The 19,906-nt window shown below is 27.8% G+C and overlaps 1 protein-coding gene across 1 annotated transcript; it reads right to left on the bottom strand.

Moving 5' to 3' along the window:
* Positions 1-2,233: 2,233 nt before the first annotated feature.
* On the bottom strand, positions 2,234-18,739 carry LOC134835967 (serine/threonine-protein kinase tousled-like 2). Its single transcript, XM_063851034.1, has 8 exons — positions 18,192-18,739; positions 6,563-7,836; positions 5,183-5,549; positions 4,940-5,118; positions 4,686-4,878; positions 4,416-4,621; positions 4,065-4,284; positions 2,234-3,173 (listed from the first exon to the last, which is right to left on the bottom strand). Exons 1-8 carry the CDS (start codon positions 18,420-18,422, stop codon positions 2,910-2,912), a joined length of 2,934 nt encoding a protein of 977 aa, XP_063707104.1. The 5' UTR covers positions 18,423-18,739; the 3' UTR covers positions 2,234-2,909.
* Between the last annotated feature and the right edge of the window lie 1,167 nt (positions 18,740-19,906).

Below are 19,906 nucleotides of genomic sequence, written 5' to 3'. Positions count from 1 at the left end.
AATGAAGTTGAAAATGATAAAATTAAACTTCAAAACTCAATTTTTATAAATTTTTCTTCCTATTTTCGAAGATTTTAGGCAATTTTACTTCATTTAAACGTTTTTCAAAGGTTCAAAGTACAAACGTGAAGTTTTTCTTAATGAACGTAAAGATCTTAAGTCATGTTAAGTCAATTAATCATCAGTTTTTGTACTGTAATTTGTTCAAAAATATTAAAAAGAGAGCTGAAACACTGACAGCTCGATATTTAGGTAACTACTGAACAAATTACAGTACAAAAACTGATGATTTATTGACTTAACATGACTTAAATCGACTTAAGATCTTTACGTCATATAGAAAAATTACACGTTTGGTTCTTAAAGCCTTTAAAAACGTTTGCAAAAACGTAAAAGCAGGCAATAAATTATGCTCTCTACTTGCTTTTATAAATTGAAAATTAGGAATTTCGTCAATTTTAGGCTACATACTTTACATTTGGTCAAATTGGTAATTGATGATAGACATGGTTGCCAATTTTCTGACCAAACTAGAATAAATTTCGATACATTTCGATATATTCTGAAAATTTTCTTTGAAAGTCAAAATTTATCGCTTATGGCATACTTGGTCTAGTGAAAGGACGGGGACAAATAAAATTTTTAGGGACGACATTTAAATAATTTTTCTGTTCTCCTTCAAAAAACTGGCGATTATCGGGAAGGCATCAAGCTTCCTGTATCCAAGAATGTCACATATGGGGGTGTTTTTGTCGATTCCTGCTTGTTGTAGTTCGGATGCCAGGTCGCTTATCAGCAGGTGACAGTCCCAAAGAATATGGTCGATCGTTTCGTAGCTCTTTCCGCAGTGGCATTTTTTTAAGTTCTTAAAGCTAAAGAAAAATAAAATAAGAAATTTTCCCAAATTTTAATTAATTTTTTTTTTAAATTTTCTCCTAAGGCCGCTCCAAATTTATTTCGAACTTTTTGTCCCAAGAACTTTTACAAAATAAGGCGGGGGAATCAAAAAAAAAATTTTTTTTAAATACTTTTTCATACAAAATGACAAATATTCAATAAATTTTTGACCGATGATCAATATTTTCGTTGTTTTTAAAGTATCTTCATTGATAATTTCTTATTTAAAATTGATTTCAGAGCAATTCAACTAAGAAATTGAAAAAAAATTTTTCACAAAAAAAATTGAAAAAAATTTCGAAAACATCAGTACACTGATTTTTGAAAAAATATTTTTAAAGAAGGAAATTCTTTATAATACATCATTTTCAATGCAAAAAGCTTAAAAAAAATTTTTTTTTGAAAATTTCTTGTAAAATCATGAAAATATGCCAAAAAACGGTCATTTTTGATGAAATTTTTAACTTTTTTTTTTATTTTGCCCCATTGGATTTTCGACTTTTCAAATGGGGCATGGGACAAAAAGTTTAAAAAAAATTTGGAGCGGCCTAAAAATGAAAAAAAAAAATTGTAAACATTTTATATGAAAATTAGGAAAGCAGTCAGATCAAGAGAAATTGCTTCTGCACAGATTCAAAACGATTAAAATCACATTTAAAATACAGCATCAGAAATTCGCTTCGATTAAAAGTGGATCCACAGTCAGAAACAGGAACGAAAATTTTTTGCCAGTTTGAATCTTCTTAAACTCCTTGAAATTTTGAATTTTTCCCATTAAAACCTAAAAAATCACAAAAAATAATTTAAAAAAAAGAGGGAATTTAAAGTTAAAAACAAATTTTCCATACAATTGCAATTATTTTTTTTATTTTATTATTTCAATGAATTATACTGAGAATGCATTCTGTTTTTTTTTCTTTTTTGAATATTTGGCTGTATTTTACGTATGGACATTTAATATTAGATATTTTATTTTTTTTTAATAATTACTTTTTTTTCTTTTCAGAAACATAAAGTTTTGTTTTTTTTTATAAGGAAAGTTTTTTGTCGTTTATCATTGTTTTTTTTTGTATGTTATCTAAATTTGATTTAAAATGTAAAGAGCATTGAATTATTTAAACATCCTAGTTTTTATTTTTAAATTTTATTTTTTTTTCTTGTTTAATTTAATTGTAATTTTTATTATTATTTCATTGTGTGTACCTCTAATATCACTTAACCTTCTATAATTTTAATAATCGTAAGAATAGCTTAAGAGGATAACTTAACAAATAATTTAATTTATTACTTTTATTCTTCTTAATAATTTTACTTTAATAGTTTTTTCTTGTTTTTTCTTTTTGTTGTTGTTGTAATTTTAATTTTTCTTTTCTCATTTATAAACATAATAATAATATTGTAGTAATATTTACACGAAGTTATTTTACGAAGCATTTATTTAAATTTCATGTGAACGTTCATTGTGTGTTTTTTTTAACATGCCTTCAATTTACATGCTTATACAAAAAATTAAAAAGGAAGTAACAGTTCAGTCGTGGAACTATTTGACTGATTTGTGTATTTTTCTTTAGCATATCACTGATTCTCTAACGTTTTTTTTTCTTTCATATAGGATTGTAAGTATATGTTTTTCTCTCAAAATTTTGTCTTTTTTCTCGTTCTCGGCGTTCCTATGCATTTGTCTGAAAATGTTTGTCGTTCTGGATTTAGTCAAATGCAAATCATTCGTCGTCAATCGACAGTGTCGAGACTCAACATTTGACTAAATTAGTAGAAGAAATAAAAAATTGCATGCATCTCTTAACGATGATGACGATGATACTGGTATGTAACGAAGACAGTATGTAGATAAAGAGCGTAGTACAAATTCTAACTACTTTTTTTTTTGTTTTTTGACTAATAAGCGGCGCGCGCGCGGATTTATCACGAAATTGAGCTTTTTTCATCATTTTTTGTGTGTGAAAATTCTTGATCTACATACTGTTGCTGCTGTTTCGCTTGGAGTGCGACAGCTAAGACGAACTCGATTGGTTCATGGTACCAAACATGCCGGTCGAGAATGAGGTTTGTTGAGCACTTCCGCTTTGGATGCCGCTACTTGTACTGCCCGATTGGTTGGCGCTGCTGCCGCTTGCCGACTGACTTTGTTGCTGCGCTTGCTGATTGGATTGCCGTCCGTGCTTCGGTAACGGTGGTTGAATGTATTCGTGGCGTGACAGCGCAAAGACATCCATGCGGTCTTCCTTGCGGTATGCCAAGCAACCGCGGATGAAACTCTGAAAAAAATTAAATTTTTATTAAAATTTTGATGGTTGAGAGATGAATTTTGCAAGAAAAAATGTTTCAAAAAAGGAAAATTCAATAATTGAAAATTAAATTACTTAAAATTTTCTATCAAAATTATTTTAAAAAATTTTTAGAAAAAAAAAAAAATTTTGAATAAAAAATTAAATTTTTACAGCGGTAGAATTTTGTTTCATGGTTTAAAATTTTATTTTCATTAAAAAAATATTTTTTTTTTATTTTTTAATTTATGATAGGTATTTAATTTAATTTTATTTGAAATTTATTTTTATGTAATTAATTTTATTATATTTTAAAATTAAAAAAAAAATGGTTTATTTAAAAATTTAATATTTTGCAAAATTATTTTTCAATATGAAAATAAAAATTAAAAAAAAAAAATAATTTTTAAAATATTTTTTAAAGCTGCACAATTTATTTTTATTTTTTTTTAACTTTTGATGGTTTAAAAATTATTTTCTAGCTTTTCATGGATATTTTATTAAATTAATTATTTTATTTAAAAAAATTTTTGAAAGTTAAAATTATTTTTATTTAATTTTTTAAACTTTAATTTTATTATTTTTCAAAATTAGCAAAAAATTTTTTGAATTATTTTACAAAATTATTTTTAAAAAAATTTTAAGCGGTTTTTATTTATTTTTTTAAATATAATTAATTAATTATTTTTATTTTAATTTATTATTTTTAAAATTGAATTTTAATTAAATTATTATTTTTTTAATTTTTTAAAATTATATTTTTTTATTTCGAATGGTTAAAAATAACTTAAAAATTTTCAATTGTGAAAAAATTTTTGAAACACTTTTTTCTTAAATTTTCAGTTAAATTCGTTAAATTAAGGTCAAATTCACAAAACTTACCTTTGCTTCATTCGAGACAGTTGGCTTGTTCGCAAACTGCACTTCAGTCGCCTTCAAAATTGTATTTTCTTCTAAAATAGTGGCTTGTGATTGGTTATGCCCAAATGGCTTCTTGCCATAAAGACATTGATAAAAGATGACACCGACACTCCAGACGTCAACTTTCGATGATATTTTTGGTGGATTCTTACCAACTACAAAACATTCTGGCGGCAAATACCTACGACAAAAAAAATCACAAAAATTTTAAAATTATTTTTTGTCTAATTTAGAGGAAAATATTTTTCCTGCCTACGCAAATGACTAAACTAAAAGCAACTAAAAATATAATTTTCTGTTTGATCGACTCACCAATACGTTCCAGCACCTTGTGACGTTAAGTCCATGCCGTGATCCGGATTGTAATTTTCCTCGTCCATCACTTTCGACAGACCGAAATCCGTGATTTTGATCTCGCCACAGACATTGCCCTCCGTCAGTAGGATGTTGCCGGGCTTGAGGTCGTAGTGAATGATCGGAGGCTTTATCTCATTAAGGTACTTGAGAGCTGAAACAACCTAAAAAAAGCAGAAATTTCGTTAAAAATGATTTTTTTGAGGAAAATGAGAAGAAAAAACGCACCTGCATGATGATCGCTCGTGCTTCCTTTTCGGGAATCGTTTTGTGTTGCTTCAAATAGAAATCTAAATCATGTCCATCACAATATTCTAACACTGTACAAAAAGAATTCGCGTCTATCTCAAAAACGTCGTACAATTTCACGACACGGGGATGATCGAGCGCCTTGTGAATGTTGTATTCTCGAAGAGCATGTCTAAAAATTTCGGAAAAAAATCGTAAGTTTTTGAAATTTTACTGAAAAAATTAATTCTTACTTTATATAATTCGCCTTTTTGTCTTCTTTCCAGTCTTTATTTAGTTGATGCACCTTACACGCGACATATCGTTGCTCTTTGAGGTCGAATGCCTTGTGAACTTCTGAAAAGCCTCCTTTGCCCAGCAACATTAGCAGTAAATATCGCTCATTTAACACAGGGTGGTTGTTGAAACGGGACTAAAAAAATATTATTTTTCATTAAAAATCGATTTTTCGCTGAAATTTGGATGGAAAATCTCACCTGATCCTCATTGTGGATCCGTTTTAATTCTCTGATGTGAAGATTTCGTTCACGTTCAAGCTTTTCCATTTCTAATTGCAAATCGGCATCCTCCTTTTTCAGCGCATTCTGCCGCAATTTGAGGATTTCATCACATTCGTAATACTCTTGCAGAGTAAATGTTGAAGTATTTGATACAGGATCTGGTTTGAGGAACGTCGCGTCACTCCCGTTGTGCAAATTGCCGCCGGAAGTACTGGCATTGGCATTCGTGGAGGCAGAGCCGCTGCGTTTTCTGCCACCTTCCTGATTCGTAGGCCGTTTCTTCATGAGCAGCTTCTTCTGTCTGTCAATTTCTTCGCGTTCGGCAGTTATTTCCTCCTGACGTCTGTGGAAAAAAAAATTTGTTAGATTTTTTTTTGTTTTAAGATAAAATTTAAAAGATTTGCCCAAAATTTTTGAAAAAAAAAATGATTTATAAAATTCTGCAAGATTTATTTTCTAAAAAATAGTATAAAAATAATTTAAAAAAAATACTCAAAAATGTGAAAAACTTTTAATAAAAAATTTTCAACTTATTTTATTTCTAAAATTATTTTAAATATTTTTAAATTTTATTTTTTAATATTTTTTAATTTTTTTTTATTAAAAATTTTAGAAATTCTATAATTTTTTTAATGCTTCAAAATTATTTCGAAATAATTCCTTTGTAATTTTAAAAATCTTTTTATTTTATTAAATTTTTGGTTTTAAAATTTTTTTAAAGACTTCGATTAATTCGTCGAACTAATTAAATTTTAAAAAAATATCTTTAAATTTAACTTTTTTTTTCTTATTTTTTCTAAAATTTTGTGAGAAATTGAAATTAAAGGTTAGATTAGAAATGAAAAGAATTTAAAAAATAAATATTTTTCAACATTATATACAATTAGTTACAATTTTAACGATAATTATTTATAATTCTGTTCAAAAATTTCATAATTTTTTTTTTTTAATTAAAATTATTAAAAAATATATTTTTTTAAATTTATTTTTTTTTAATTTTAGAAAATATAAGGGAAAATTTAAAAAAATAATCTAATGTTTTTTATATAAATTTTTATCGACGAGTTTTTAAGAGACTTTTTTTAAATTTTAATTTAATACAATTCCATTCAAAAATAAATTGAACAATTTTATGCTAATTTAGTAATTTTAGATGTTTTTCGTCAGTGTAAAAGAAAATAAATTAAAATTGAAAAAAATTAATAATTAAATTTTTTAATAGTTAAATATTCAAAAATTTCACAAAATATAAAATTTTAAATTTTTTGCAAAAATTTTTTATTCTTCTCGATTTTTTAAAGCCAAAAAATGGGGCAAAAAATTTTTTTTTTAATTCAATGAGGGATAAAAACTTACTTTGCTAATTCCTGAAATGCGTATCCGTCAGTCCAATTCTCCTGGAAAGTGGCGCCAACGCGTTGCGTCACGAATTGCCCGAGTCTCAGGCGATTCTGCATGCACTTTTGCCGCGCCTCCTTCTTCTCAATATTGCTCTTTTGCTTTAACAACTTCTTAACAACGTCTATACACTTATTTATATGATTCTTATGCTGCTCGATCACCTTGAGGTGCGTCGTTATCTGACACTTTTGCTCGTCAGACTGTCGCGTGAGCTCATCCACCTTGTTTTTGCTCGACTCGCTATCGGTGTCGCGATCACTCATGTCGGACAAACTGATGTCCGTTTGCACGGATTTTGACAACATGATGGGAGACGCGACATGCGACACTACCGGATTTGGCGTTTGGGGACTTGCGAGATTTTGGCTGGCTTGACTCGCGGCAACGACATTGGTTCGCAGCGCATCGTTGCTCACGTTGACAAGCGACACGGAATTGTTCGTGCAATGGGGATTCGTTTGTTGTGACTGTTGTTGGTTCTGTTGCTGCTGTTGCTGCTGCTGCTGCGACGATTGGTCGGACGACAGGTGATTTAGTGCGGATCCCGATGTGGGCGTGATGGGCGATTGGAGCTGCGTCGCAACCTGCTGAGGAACAATGTTGGAAGTATTACTAGGCTTGAAGAAGGGAGGCGCCGCCTGCACGGACATCGCCTGTGGACTAGGTGGAAACATCATGTAGTTGCCGTGTTGCGACGAGGGGCTTTTGGTGCCGCCGCCCGACGGTTGTCGCACCGGACTATTGGCGGCGTGTTTCGGGAAAAAGTCGTTGATTTTCTTGCCGTCGTTCATGACTGACACACGTGCCCCCTTTGTGGGATGCCCATCTCGCAAGACTCCGCCGCCGGGACCGCCGCTGTCGTCGGCTGCTTTTCGTTTCCGTTTTCGCTCCACGGGCGCCCGCTGAAGCTTCTCGGGCGTAATGCCGGGCGGCATGACAGGTGTGACAGTCTCTAACTCTTTATCACTGTGTGACGAGCCCGTACTCATGTTCGAGTCTTGGTTGTTGTGATGCGTCGCCGCCGCCGCCGCCGCCGGATTCAACAGATGATGGGGCGTCGCTTGTCCTGAATTGTTTTGGTTTGGTGTCGATGCGTGCAAATGCAATTGATGATGGTGATGCACTACTGACTGTGGCTGCGAATAGTGATTCTGATTAGTGACACCCGGCTGTTGTTGTGTGACTAACGTTGTTTGTGGTGCCATTTGCAGTTGTGTTCCAGCAGACATCTAAAAATAAAACAAAAAAAAAATTATAAGTAAATTTTCCTTAAAAAAAATTTTTTAATTAAAATCTAAGAAATTTTTCCACAATTTTTACTTTGAAATACTTTTCAACTCGTGTCAATTCGTGAGCCACAAAACAAAATGGCCGTATAAATAAAATGCAGTTTTCTGTTTAGAAACTAGATTCACAGAAAATAAAAGTTTTTTTAAATCATTGATGAATGCATCGTCATCCGAAAAATGATAAATAAATTCGTTATTGAAGCTCACTGTTTAAATATCTCTTTTTTTTTTTATTTAATCATAACGTAGGTATAGATAGATACATAGAATTATAAATAGCTATCACATTAAGTAGTAGTAGCACTGTGCTTTTTGAATCGAAATGGATTTGAAAACTAAATGAATGTACACGTAATACTTGTCTTTATTTTATTATTAAAAACGAGATATCGAAATTTTATTCAGTGAAAATGCATTGTTTGAGCGCATTTTTGATTAATTTTTTTTTTAATAAATTAATTAAAATTTTAAATTTAATAAATTATTTTAAAGATGAATTTATTTTAAAAAAAAATATTTAATTAAATTTTAAACGAATAAAAAATTAATATTCAATTTAAAAAAAAATAATTTTTAATTTAATTCTTTAGTTTAAAAAAAAAAATAAAAAAAATTATTTAATAAAAATGATTTAAAAAAATAAATCGAATTAAATTTTATATTTAATTTTATTTAAAAAAAAATTTAACAAAATAATTTAATTAATATTGGTTTAAAAATAATTTAATTCTTTAATTTTAAAAAATAATTTAATTTTTAATTCTTTAATTTTAAATTAAAAATAAAATTATTCAATTTAAAAAATTAATTTATTATTTAAAAATTTTTAAAAAAAAATTATTGAATTTTAATTTAATAAAATTATTTTAAAAAATTTTATTTTTTTTAAAAATAATTTAATTAAAATTGTGAATATTTAAACTTTTTTTTTGAAAAATATTTTTTTTCATAAATTTAAATTTAATTTAAATTAATTTAAAAAAAAAATAATCAAATTGAAATTTTAATAAAAATAAATAAATATTTAAATTAAATAAAAAAAAAATTAAAAATTATTATTTAAATATTAAAAAATTATAAAATTTAATGAGTTTAATTTAATTTGTTGAATTAATAAAAAAATATATTTCATTTAATTAACGATTCATTTTATAAATAAATAAATTGATAAAAAAAAAATTAATAAATTAATGTCGATAAAATTTTGTCGATTTTTTCACCAATTTATGTTCAATTAATTTTTTTATTAACTTTCAATTAATTTCATTTAACTTTTTCCTAACAGACAGACCACAAAAACTCCCTTTTTCTCTAAAAATTCTTCAAAAATGCTTTTAAAAAATCATTTTCATGTGAGTCGTTTGTATAAATACAACAACAGACAGTCAAACTCGACATCGTCGTCTGCCTTCTATATTGAACATGTACACATTATTAGTTATTTGAGGTATTCGGCAGCAGGCAAACATGGGGGATTATAGTGAATGTACGACTTGTATGTAAAAAAAAAACATTATTATTATTAAAAACGAGCGATTATAGTAGAGTCTCGAACAAAAACGCAAGGAATGATAAAATTTTCAAACTTTGTACATTTCTTGTTCGAACGATTTAAAAATAAATTTGTATCGAGGGTTAGAATTTTTTCTTTAACACTTATTTTTTTTTTTGTTTTTGTTTTATTTATCTTAAACAATGAAACTCACAATACAGAAAAATAACATCAACATGTATTTTTTTTCTATGCACAGTAAAAAATGGCTGCATTCCTTTCTAATTTTCTGCCACTTTGAATTGAGTAATATTCATTAAAATTGCTGCTTGATAAGAGAAGTCGAGTCACACTGAATGAATAATTTACACGCCAACGATATCTTCAATAAATACACAGAAAAATTCAAACTAAACTAAAAAAAAAGTTCATACCGATATTTGTAATAAATATGTATATAAAAATAACAACAACAACAATAATAATAAAAATATACGGTTTTACACTCTACTTGCTGCTTGCACAAAGACACATTTTACACTGATTACTTGTCGTCGGTGTGTGTGTCCGTAGCGAGTAGCCGAGCAGCAACAGCAGTAGGTGAAGAGGAAACAATATTTATGTATGCATTACCAATGCCAAGAATACATTTTTGTTGTTTGTTTAGCATACACTCGCACACATCGCGTACCTTTCGTGCGGCCCATAGACAGAAAAAACCGAAATATTTGCAGATTTTCTTCTCTTCTGACGTAATGTCGACAACGACTACGATCGCGATTCATAAATATCGTCCCGTACAAATACTCACACACACACACACACGAGAAGAAGACGAAACTAAAAAAGAAGGAAAAAATTGGATTTAAACCACAAATACACTGTCGGTTTCAATCGTGCTCTTCGTGAATGCACTTATCTCTCGCGCTGCTGCCCCTGTGTTCGTGGAGAATAAAATTTGAGCAAGTATTTGTTCCATTCATTGACATGCGCCGTACAAAAAGACACACAAACACATTCCTACCTCCGTCGTCGTCGTCGTCGTCGTCGAGGTATATAGGCTAGTATCGTTAAATTATTGTAAAAAAAAAAAAATAAATAAACAATCTCAATGACGACGATGATCTTCAACGAAAAAAAAAAAGCGGTGCGGTGCGCTACGGTACCGATACGTCATAATATTATAACCGAGGCTGATTAGCAGCGGCAGCGGCACATAACACCTTATTTTTTCTTCTTTTGTGCTTCTTTTCTCGTCATTTTCGGATTATTCGGTCTTTAAATGAATGAACGAGTGAAATTTGTCGCTTGTTACTTAATTACACGATTCAGTTACTTGACATTTAAATTTTTTTTATTTTGTCAAGTGGTTTGAACTTTTCTAACCTAAAAATGATATTTTTGTTTTGCGATTAGGCGGGTGCAATAGGGGAAAGTGTTTCAAGTATTTTTATAATTTTTGTATAATTTTGATTTTTTTTCAAGAATTTTTAAGGTACCTACTTTTTCATAATTTTAACAAATTTTTCTAATTTTTTTTAAATTTCAGTTTTGCAAAAAAAAATTAGATTTTATTTAAAGAATTTTATTTTAATTTAATTTTTTATAATTTCGATTTTTGTATTTTTTTAAAAGAATTCATAAAGTACTTCTCCATATTTTTGACAATTTTTTTTTTATTTTTTTTAAATATTATATTTTTCAAAATATTTTTTGATTTTTTTTTAACAATTTAATTTTAATTTAATTTTTATAATTTCGATTTTTGTATTATTTTTTATAGATTTCTTAAGGTACATTCTCCTTTATTTTGACGGATTTTTCTTAATTTGTTAAAAAAAAAATTCAAAATTTTTTTAAGAATTGAAAAAAATTCAGCGCCCTCTATATTGTTTTTTTAAGCTATAAATAAAATTAAATTACAATTTAATTAAAATTATATAAATTATTTGGAAAAATAAAAAGTAAATTAAACTTAAATTAAAATTAAATTTAATTAACATATAAAATTTTTTCATAAATTCAAATTTTTTAAAACATTTTTTAAATTTTTAAATTAAAAATCACAATAAAGCGCCCTCTATGTAAAATTTTTATTTTAAAAATTGAGCAAACATTAACTTTGAATTATAATTATCATAATTTTTTTCAATTCTTTAATTTCTGAGCTTTGTTAAATAATTTTTAATACAAATGGTAAAATAAAGCGCCATCTATGTTGAATATAAAACCAAATAAATTGGGTTAAATTCATTTTTTTAAACTGAAAGATTTTTTAAAATGACAAAAATGACAAGAATTTAAAATTCAATCAAAAGTAACATTCAGAATTTTTTAAGGGCCTCATTAAGAAAAAAAAGAAGATTTTAGGAAATTTTTATGCTTTTTCTTTAAAAAATTTTCTTTCACAAAGCAATTTTATAATTTTAATATAAAATCTGACAAAGTTTACAAAGAATTAAAATTTTAAGAATTATTTTAAAAAAAATTTTAAACAACTAACAAAAATCATTCTTGTAACGTGAAACACTTTCCACAATTGCATCTCCCTTGCATTCATTGTTCGACTCTTCTTCCTTTTTTCACTCAAACTGCATAAAACCATTTTTGGGAAGGCAAATAGACACCACGTGGACGACGATTCGCGAATAAATGCGATGCGCAGGCATTTGAACTACTCCAACAACGACAAAAAAAAGGAAACAAGGTAAACGAAGGGCTGCCAAAAAGGTGATTTTCACAAGAAAATTACGTCAGCATCGAAAAAAATGATCGGATTGAAATTGAGCAACCTTCAACCGAACTAAACAATATTTAATCGTAGTCGATGTCGTCGTTGTTCACATCGCGCTTCCATGCCCCCACACACAATACAGACTCCATATTTTCATATGAATTCCGTATAAATCGAAACAAGGCATAAGAACAACAACAACAACAAGAACACACATTATTTTCATCATTTATTAGTCAAGCAAGAGTATAAAATAATACAGCAAGAGCACAAAAATATAATGTGTATTGTACTCTACTACATTTTATTACATGTTGATGTGATGGGAAATGAAATAAATATATATGCTAAAATGGCCGACAGATAATGATTTTTTTGTGTGTTTTTTTTTTCTTTCTTCTCTCGCTCGATATGTTTTCTCTTAACACATTCTTTCGAACATAAAGTTCACCTGATGATGATACTGACACACCCAAAATCTGTGAAAATGACACGTATGAGTTTGAAATAGTTACAAGGTTGATCAAAGTGCTGTGATAATGTCTTAATTGTTAAAATGACACGTTTTTCGTAAGATTTGTTTCCTTTGGCGCGACATCTACAGGCAAATTTTCGAACTAAAAATTGATTTTTTACCGCATTTCGAAGAAAAAATGTGGTATTAAATTTATTTTTTCACTATTTTGAGCTTTTTTAAGGATTTAATGACCAAAAATGCTTCAAATAATTAATAAAATAATAAAAAAAATATAAAATTGAATTTTTTTAATAGCAAAATAGAAAATTATTGAGAATTATTTTTTTTTTAGTTACAAAATGTCTTCTTCTGTGGAAAAAAAAATAAGGAAAAATTTTCCTAATATTTTATAATAATAATAAAGTATCTTTTTCCACATTTTTATATGAAACCCATATAAACAAGGGTTTTTTACAACAAAAAAAAATACATCGACCACTTACTGAACTTTGGTTAAACATTTTTTTATATAGCGAAAAAAGTCAAATATCTAGAAAAATGAAAAAATTTCTGTACGACACAATAAAGTAGCAAGCCAGCAACCAGGCAAGCTAAAAAAAGAGCTAAAGCAGGGAGTTTATTACGTCGTGTTTCGTATTCTCATGTAGTGTATGTATCGGTCGCTGTCGCTGCTCTATCTATATACGATGAAGTGTGTTTGCAAATACCGAACAAATATAATCTTTTATTCAATTTCAATATGGCGACACATTTTTTTTTTAAACAAAACCTTTTATATTTCGATATGTTTCACTTACAGTTTTTTCTCAGTATCGACAGAGGTACGTGTTTCGAAGATGATCTCGATGATGCGAATTGACCGCGTGATAGTTGGAAGAAATTGCACAGAAGGTCATTCATTTCAAGTAACTAACTAATAATAATAATAATACTAAAAAAGGGTTCACTTCCCTTGAAATTTTATTGAAATTAACATAACAACCCTCCTCTTTCTTCCTCCTCTCTTTTTTTTTGCGAGGAGAGAACGTGTAACGTTATATATTTATTTATTAATCTTGTAAAAAAATCCTTGAAGAGACGAGATTATGCGAAACAGACGACGACGACGATGAGTATAAAATTTTGTATTCTATGCTCGCAACACATAATGATTACCTTAAGAGTAATGATAAACTTCTGTATTCTTCTTTTTGTTGTTGTTCGAGCTATGAAGAAGAAATCATCGCACAAAACAAACGAATGAAGAAAAGTAAAAACGAGAGATTTTACGGTATGTGGAGAAGGAAAGCGTGTTTTAACTTGATAATAATTTAATTTTTAGAAATTATTTAATTTAAGAATTATATTTTTAAATAAAATTAATTTAATTATTTTTTTTTTAATTTTTAGAAATTTTTTAATTTAAGAATTAAATTTTTAAATAAATTAATTTAATTATTTTTTTAATTTTTAGAAATTATTTAATTGAAGAATTAAATTTTTAAACAAACTAATTTTATTATTTTTTAAATAAAATTATGTTTAATTTATTTATTTTTTTTTTTTTATAAAAAAAATCCAAAAAAAATTTAAAATTTTTTAAATTTTTTTTTTTTATTTAAATCCCTTAAATTGAAGCATTTTAATTAAAAAATTTTTAATTTTTAATTGATTTAAATGTAAAACATTTTTTAATAAATTATTTTACTTTTTTAATTAATTTTTATTATTTTAATTTAAATATTCAATTAAAATTTATTAAATTCAATAAAATTATTTTAATATTTTTTATTAAAATTATTATTTTTTTAATTCATTTTATTTATTTAATAAAAAAATTATTTAAAAATTTTTTATTAAAAAAAAAAAAAGAAATTTATTATTTTTTTTTATTTAATTATTAATAGATAATAATTTATCAATTATTTAAAAAGTCTAAAAATTAAAAAAATAAAATAAAATTTTATACATTTTTTTTAAGAAATATTTTCAGTTCCTTAATATTTTCTTAATTTTTTTTTTCTTGAACAGACTTTAAAACAAGCAAAATCCCGTTTATTTTTGCTAAACAAAAAAAAAATGCTTCAAAGAAAAGTGTAGATGATGAAAAATGTTACAACCTAACAAAAAATGAAGGTATTTAAAGAAAAGAGATAGGCAAAGAAGAAGAAGAAGAAGAGTAACATTTTGCAAGTTGACTTGCTTTTTCTACCGTTACTAAACTGAAAGCCCGAAACATATTTTTTTTCTTGCTTAGAGTTGCAAAAAGTATCGACAATTCACCTCGTGAAAGTAAAAATTCGCTAAAGTAGTAAACTCTATTCGCTCAATTATTATTATGTACTTGGATGTAAGTAATGAGTTGCGAATAGTCGAGTACATAAGACACGACAAAAAAAAATTATATATAAATGAACAGTTACTTGCAAAGTTGCTGTTGTATCATTATTATTTGTATTATTAGATTTAATTCAAAAATAAAATGCTCAGAGCGAGTTCACATTGCGTTTCACACTAACTTGGCCAATGACCGACCATGTACAGAGGACGGTTTTGGTGGGTAATCGAGTTAAGTTTGTTGCATTGAACGACAAATGTCGATTGCATTGCCTTGGATTCAATTTTTTAGCACATTTTGAGCAAATTTTAGTTGAAATGAGATGAAAAAAGGTGAAAATGGATGAATTTAAAAGATTTCAACCAGAAAATGGGTTAATTTTCTCATATATCACAAGTTTCAAATCTAATTTACTGGAAAATTGGTCGACCTTTGATCACTAAGAACTATTCAAAAACAGAAAAAAATTATTTTTAGAGACTGATTATGAGTTTTTGTGATATTTAACGCAAACTATGCCATTTATCGACACTCCCATAGACAATAAAAGAGGTCAACGTCCGAATGATTGTAAAAAATTTCACTAATTTCGTAAGAAATGTCAATATTTATATTTATGAATTAGTCGATTTCGCATCGAATTTCAGTAATTTTTTTACAAAATCAGTAAAATTTACTTTAAAATTTTGATTGACAAACCTTTGACAAAATCGAGAGATTGGTTCAAACGATTAACAAAACTGAAATTGTTACACAATCAAAATTGAAACAACAACCAGATTCTAACTTGTTATTGTCAAGGAATAAATATTATTTTATTATCGATCGTATTTTTGAATTGATACGACATTCATACGTGCATATAAGACATACGCCACATCACCACACAAACGCCATCCATCGCACGAGAGGTACATAAATGTTTATTTATATAAAATGGGTTTTGTACATTCGGTCGACTCGATGTTGTTGTTGTTGTTGTTATAAAATACTAGAGAGCTTTGAATTGGAAGAAATAATAATATATAAATGATTTATATACCATCAAAGCTCTCTTCAATAAATAAGTTACATTAGCATTTCATTTCGTTGTTCACTCATTATAAATACATAAGTTTTTCGTATATAATTCGAATGCTATTTGTAACATACATAGACAGAACACTTTGTACGAAAATACAAAAAAAAAAACAAAAGCTAAATGATATATAACGCTAGCTAATCAAGTTTTATTAAATAGTTTTGAACAACGAAGACGAGATCGAGTCTTTTAAATCGCATTTTGAAGAATTTTGCTTGAAAAAATTACCGGTTTCAAGTCTATCCGAAAGGTTTTTTCTTATCAAAAAGCCTTCAGTATAACAAAAGTATTCTAAATCTTGAATAAAAGTTAACTTTATTTGATATTTTTTGAAAAAATATGATCAAAAAGTGTTTTTTAGGTTAAAACTTAGGACCCGTTGACTTCGTTCTACCAAAACAAATGAATTCAATGCCTAAAATTATGCAATGAATACTTCTTCTCATTTAGAAATTCAGTTTTATTTACGTAAAGTACTCAAAAGAAAGTTTTTCTATAATTTTTTTTATCTTTTCGACGTAACCAAGACGTATACAAAAAAATCTACTATTTGTTAAGTCCTATATATAAGATGCAATGATTAGTTAGTAATCAAGTCCCTTTAATTAATGTCATTTATTGTATAAATTTAAGTCCTGGTTAAATAAATATTGTAATTGTAAAAAACTTTCTATATATAAAGATGCCAAATTTCATCATAGAGCTCAATATACATTTTTTGAAACGTTATAACTCAAAACGAGTCTTAAATAAGGACTTGATCTTGTCCTTATTTATGACTCGTTTTGAGTTATAACGTTTCAAAAAATGTATTATCAGCTATCTATCATACATTAGCGATCATAAGTTTTTTTTTTGCAATAGGCTTTTTTCATACAAAACCCTCAAAATTCTGTAAATATATTAGTTGCTTTCGGTAATTTTTTTCAAATATAGGTTTTTTTAGGCTAGGATACCATTTTTCGTTCTATGAAAATTTTTATCTTTATGGGTTTCATAGATATTTGATATTTTCTAAAAAAAACAAATAGCGATTTTCATATGAAAACTTATTTTTTTCCAAATAAACCTTCATATCTATGAAACCCATAAAGATGAAAATTCTTGTAGAAGCGAAAAATGTTGTCCTACTGTAGCCTAACAAAAATGTATATGCGAAAAAAATTACCGAAAGCATATTCAAAACTGCCCAATTTTGAGGGTTTTGTATGAAAAAAAGCCTTTTGCAAAAAATCTTATGATCGCTACTATATAAATTCTAAAAATTTGACCCTTTTTTTATTTTTTCAACAAAAAATATTTTTAAAGAATTAAAATATTTCAAATTTATTCATTTGACTTTAAAACTTGAAATTTTTTCAAAATTTTTCTATTTAATATTTTTTGCTTGTTTTTTATATGCCTATAATTCGCATAATTCTCATCAAATTCAGTCACTGAATAAAACACAGTACGTGACATAATAACTTAGTACTTAAAAACCTTTCAAAAATCCTTCAAATTTGCAATAAAGCGTATTAAAATGCGATTAAGTCACTTGAACGTCACTTTTTACAGACACTTCTTCTTTTCATCATAAATATTTTAACTCTTTTTGTATTTTATTTTTTTTCCTTTCAGACTCAGATTCATTTTTTTTTAATTGTCTTCGCAACGACTCTGAACGAGTAACGACGACGACTCGATGATGACGAAGAGAAGACGACAACGCACGATAAATAAATACAAAAACAGAAAAAAAAATCAACAATTATTTACTCCACTCTTGTATGACATGAAAATCGCATCGCAAACAATTAATTAGCTAGTGAATAGTTCGTTAGTTAGTTACTTCCTAAGCTAATTTGCGATTCATTTATGAGTGAGCGAGCGATAAGACACCCTCTCTAAGTGTTTATGTACTTGTCTGTACGTCATGTATGTGGTTATATGTATCATGTGTGTAAAAATATTTTTTTTTTGTTCAATTGAGAATTAAAATTAATTATCAGTGTAAACAGAACTAGAGATATGAAACTTTTTTAACAGTGTGTCGTTTTTTTTGAATTATTCATTATACTATTATTTTTGTTATTTATGCTTAAAATAGAACGATTCATTTTACATTCATTCAATTCACTGAATAGCATTATTTATTTATTTTATTTTCATTTTTTTTTTTGTGATATGTCATCAGTTTTTTCGCAGACTTACTTTGAGTTTTGGTAAGCGGTCGGTTTTCCGTTTCATAATCCCGTTTAGATGCTCAATCGTACGGTCGTGCATTGAATTCATGTAGTCCACGTTTAATTGTAGGATCTTTTTAATGTAATGCGTTTTACGTCTTGTCTTGGCAGTTGTTGCCTTCTCTAATGGATTCGCTGTAATTTCTTGCTTTGTCAGTAGATAATCCATTAATAGTGCACTTTGTTGATCATTTCTCATATTTTTTTCCTGTGTTTATTTTTCATTTAGGAACGATTGATTTGATTTTGTGAATTTTTTATTTTATTTTAATTTAATTTTTTTTTTCACTTATTTAGATTTTTCAACATGTATATTTTCCGAGTCAGAGCTCTACATTCACTGAGTTGTATTTAAAAAGAAAATAAATATTATTATTATAAAACAGTGGGCAATTTGACTGTTTTTGTCTGTACGACGTCGTATATGACACATACGCGGCGTAGTTGTCGGGGTACAACACAGAGAGAGAGAATATAATATTTAATTTCAAATAACACCAGACGTGTCTTATTCAGACCGAGTTTCTTTTCTTACTGCCCTACACACGAGCCCGGTATGTACACGACAGAAATTTGTGTGAATCCGCACATATATATCATGCGCCGCATTTTGTATGGCGTATGGCGTTCATTCATTCAAGTGGGTACCTGGCTGCGTACAAGAGTTGTTGTTCTGCTGCTGTTCCACTCTCGTATCTATCTATATCCGATGTACGTTGCACGACAACTTATGTACAATATAAAATGTGTAATATGTTCCTCACTTTTTAAATATTATTTCGCTTTACTCGCACTGACACCCTGTATTAAACTAAAGTTTATACGCAGAAAGTATTTGACTGCTTGCTTCTGCTACTTTTGCCTGCCTGCCTGGCCTATGTACTTGTGCTTGTTACGTATTAATATTGTTGTTGTTGTTGTTTTTTTTTGTTACATTTATACTCTTACCGACTCTTCTATGTACTCCGCACGGTAGAGTCACACACAGATATATGTATTTTTCCATATTATTTTTATTATTATTATCGTACTCACCATGCACGATTCTTTTTTATTCACATCTGTCAAAGATGGCCGTAAAAGAAAATTTTTTCTCTTCACTAATAAACTGGGTGTTGTCTACTATCATCTTTGTCCCAAATATCTTCTTTATCATCCACTATCACTTCCGAATCTTCTTCAAAAACATTTTTCTCCCGAGTCATCGAAAAAATTTCAACTTCACAAATGTCCTTGAAGAACTTCACAAAGCAAAACAACCCTAAATGTCGTTTATGTACATTTTTTTTTCATTTCATTTTAATACATATCCGTTGAGTGATATACATAATGAAAACATTTATTTATATACCCTGAGTTAAATTGTCAAAAAAAAAATTACTAGAATCATGGAGAATCATGAAGAAGAACTAAACTTGAATGTTCCAGAGTCGTCACGTAGACATTTCACTCAAAAAAAACTTTAAATCATTGTTGTTGACGAATGACGTAAAGATAGTGTAAACCATTTCTAAAAATAGAACTTTGATCGATTTCGGATGCATTTTGATTCAATACTCTATAATGCATAATGTAATGAATTCGAACTAATTTTGCATTCGATTCTACATTTCACAGTTAAATATTTGCAGATTTTCTGTATTTATTGAGATTTGATGGGAAATTGGAAGAGTTAGAATGTAA

This window comes from Culicoides brevitarsis, chromosome 3 (genome assembly GCF_036172545.1).
Source record: "Culicoides brevitarsis isolate CSIRO-B50_1 chromosome 3, AGI_CSIRO_Cbre_v1, whole genome shotgun sequence".
Lineage (NCBI taxonomy): Eukaryota > Metazoa > Arthropoda > Insecta > Diptera > Ceratopogonidae > Culicoides > Culicoides brevitarsis.
The sequence above is the reverse complement of the archived record's forward strand: the minus strand, read 5'-3'. Positions and strand labels throughout refer to the sequence as shown.

Bases quoted from the DNA above. Each gene is read 5' to 3' on its own strand.
- LOC134835967 (XM_063851034.1), bottom strand. From the start codon at position 18,422: ATGAGAAATGATCAACAAAGTGCACTATTAATGGATTATCTACTGACA. The intron at 7,837-18,191 runs GTAAGTCTGCGA...TTTTATTTTTAG, and splicing joins ACCGCTTACCAAAACTCAAA to ATGTCTGCTGGAACACAACT. The intron at 3,174-4,064 runs GTAAGTTTTGTG...AATTTTTTTCAG, and splicing joins CTGTCTCGAATGAAGCAAAG to AGTTTCATCCGCGGTTGCTT.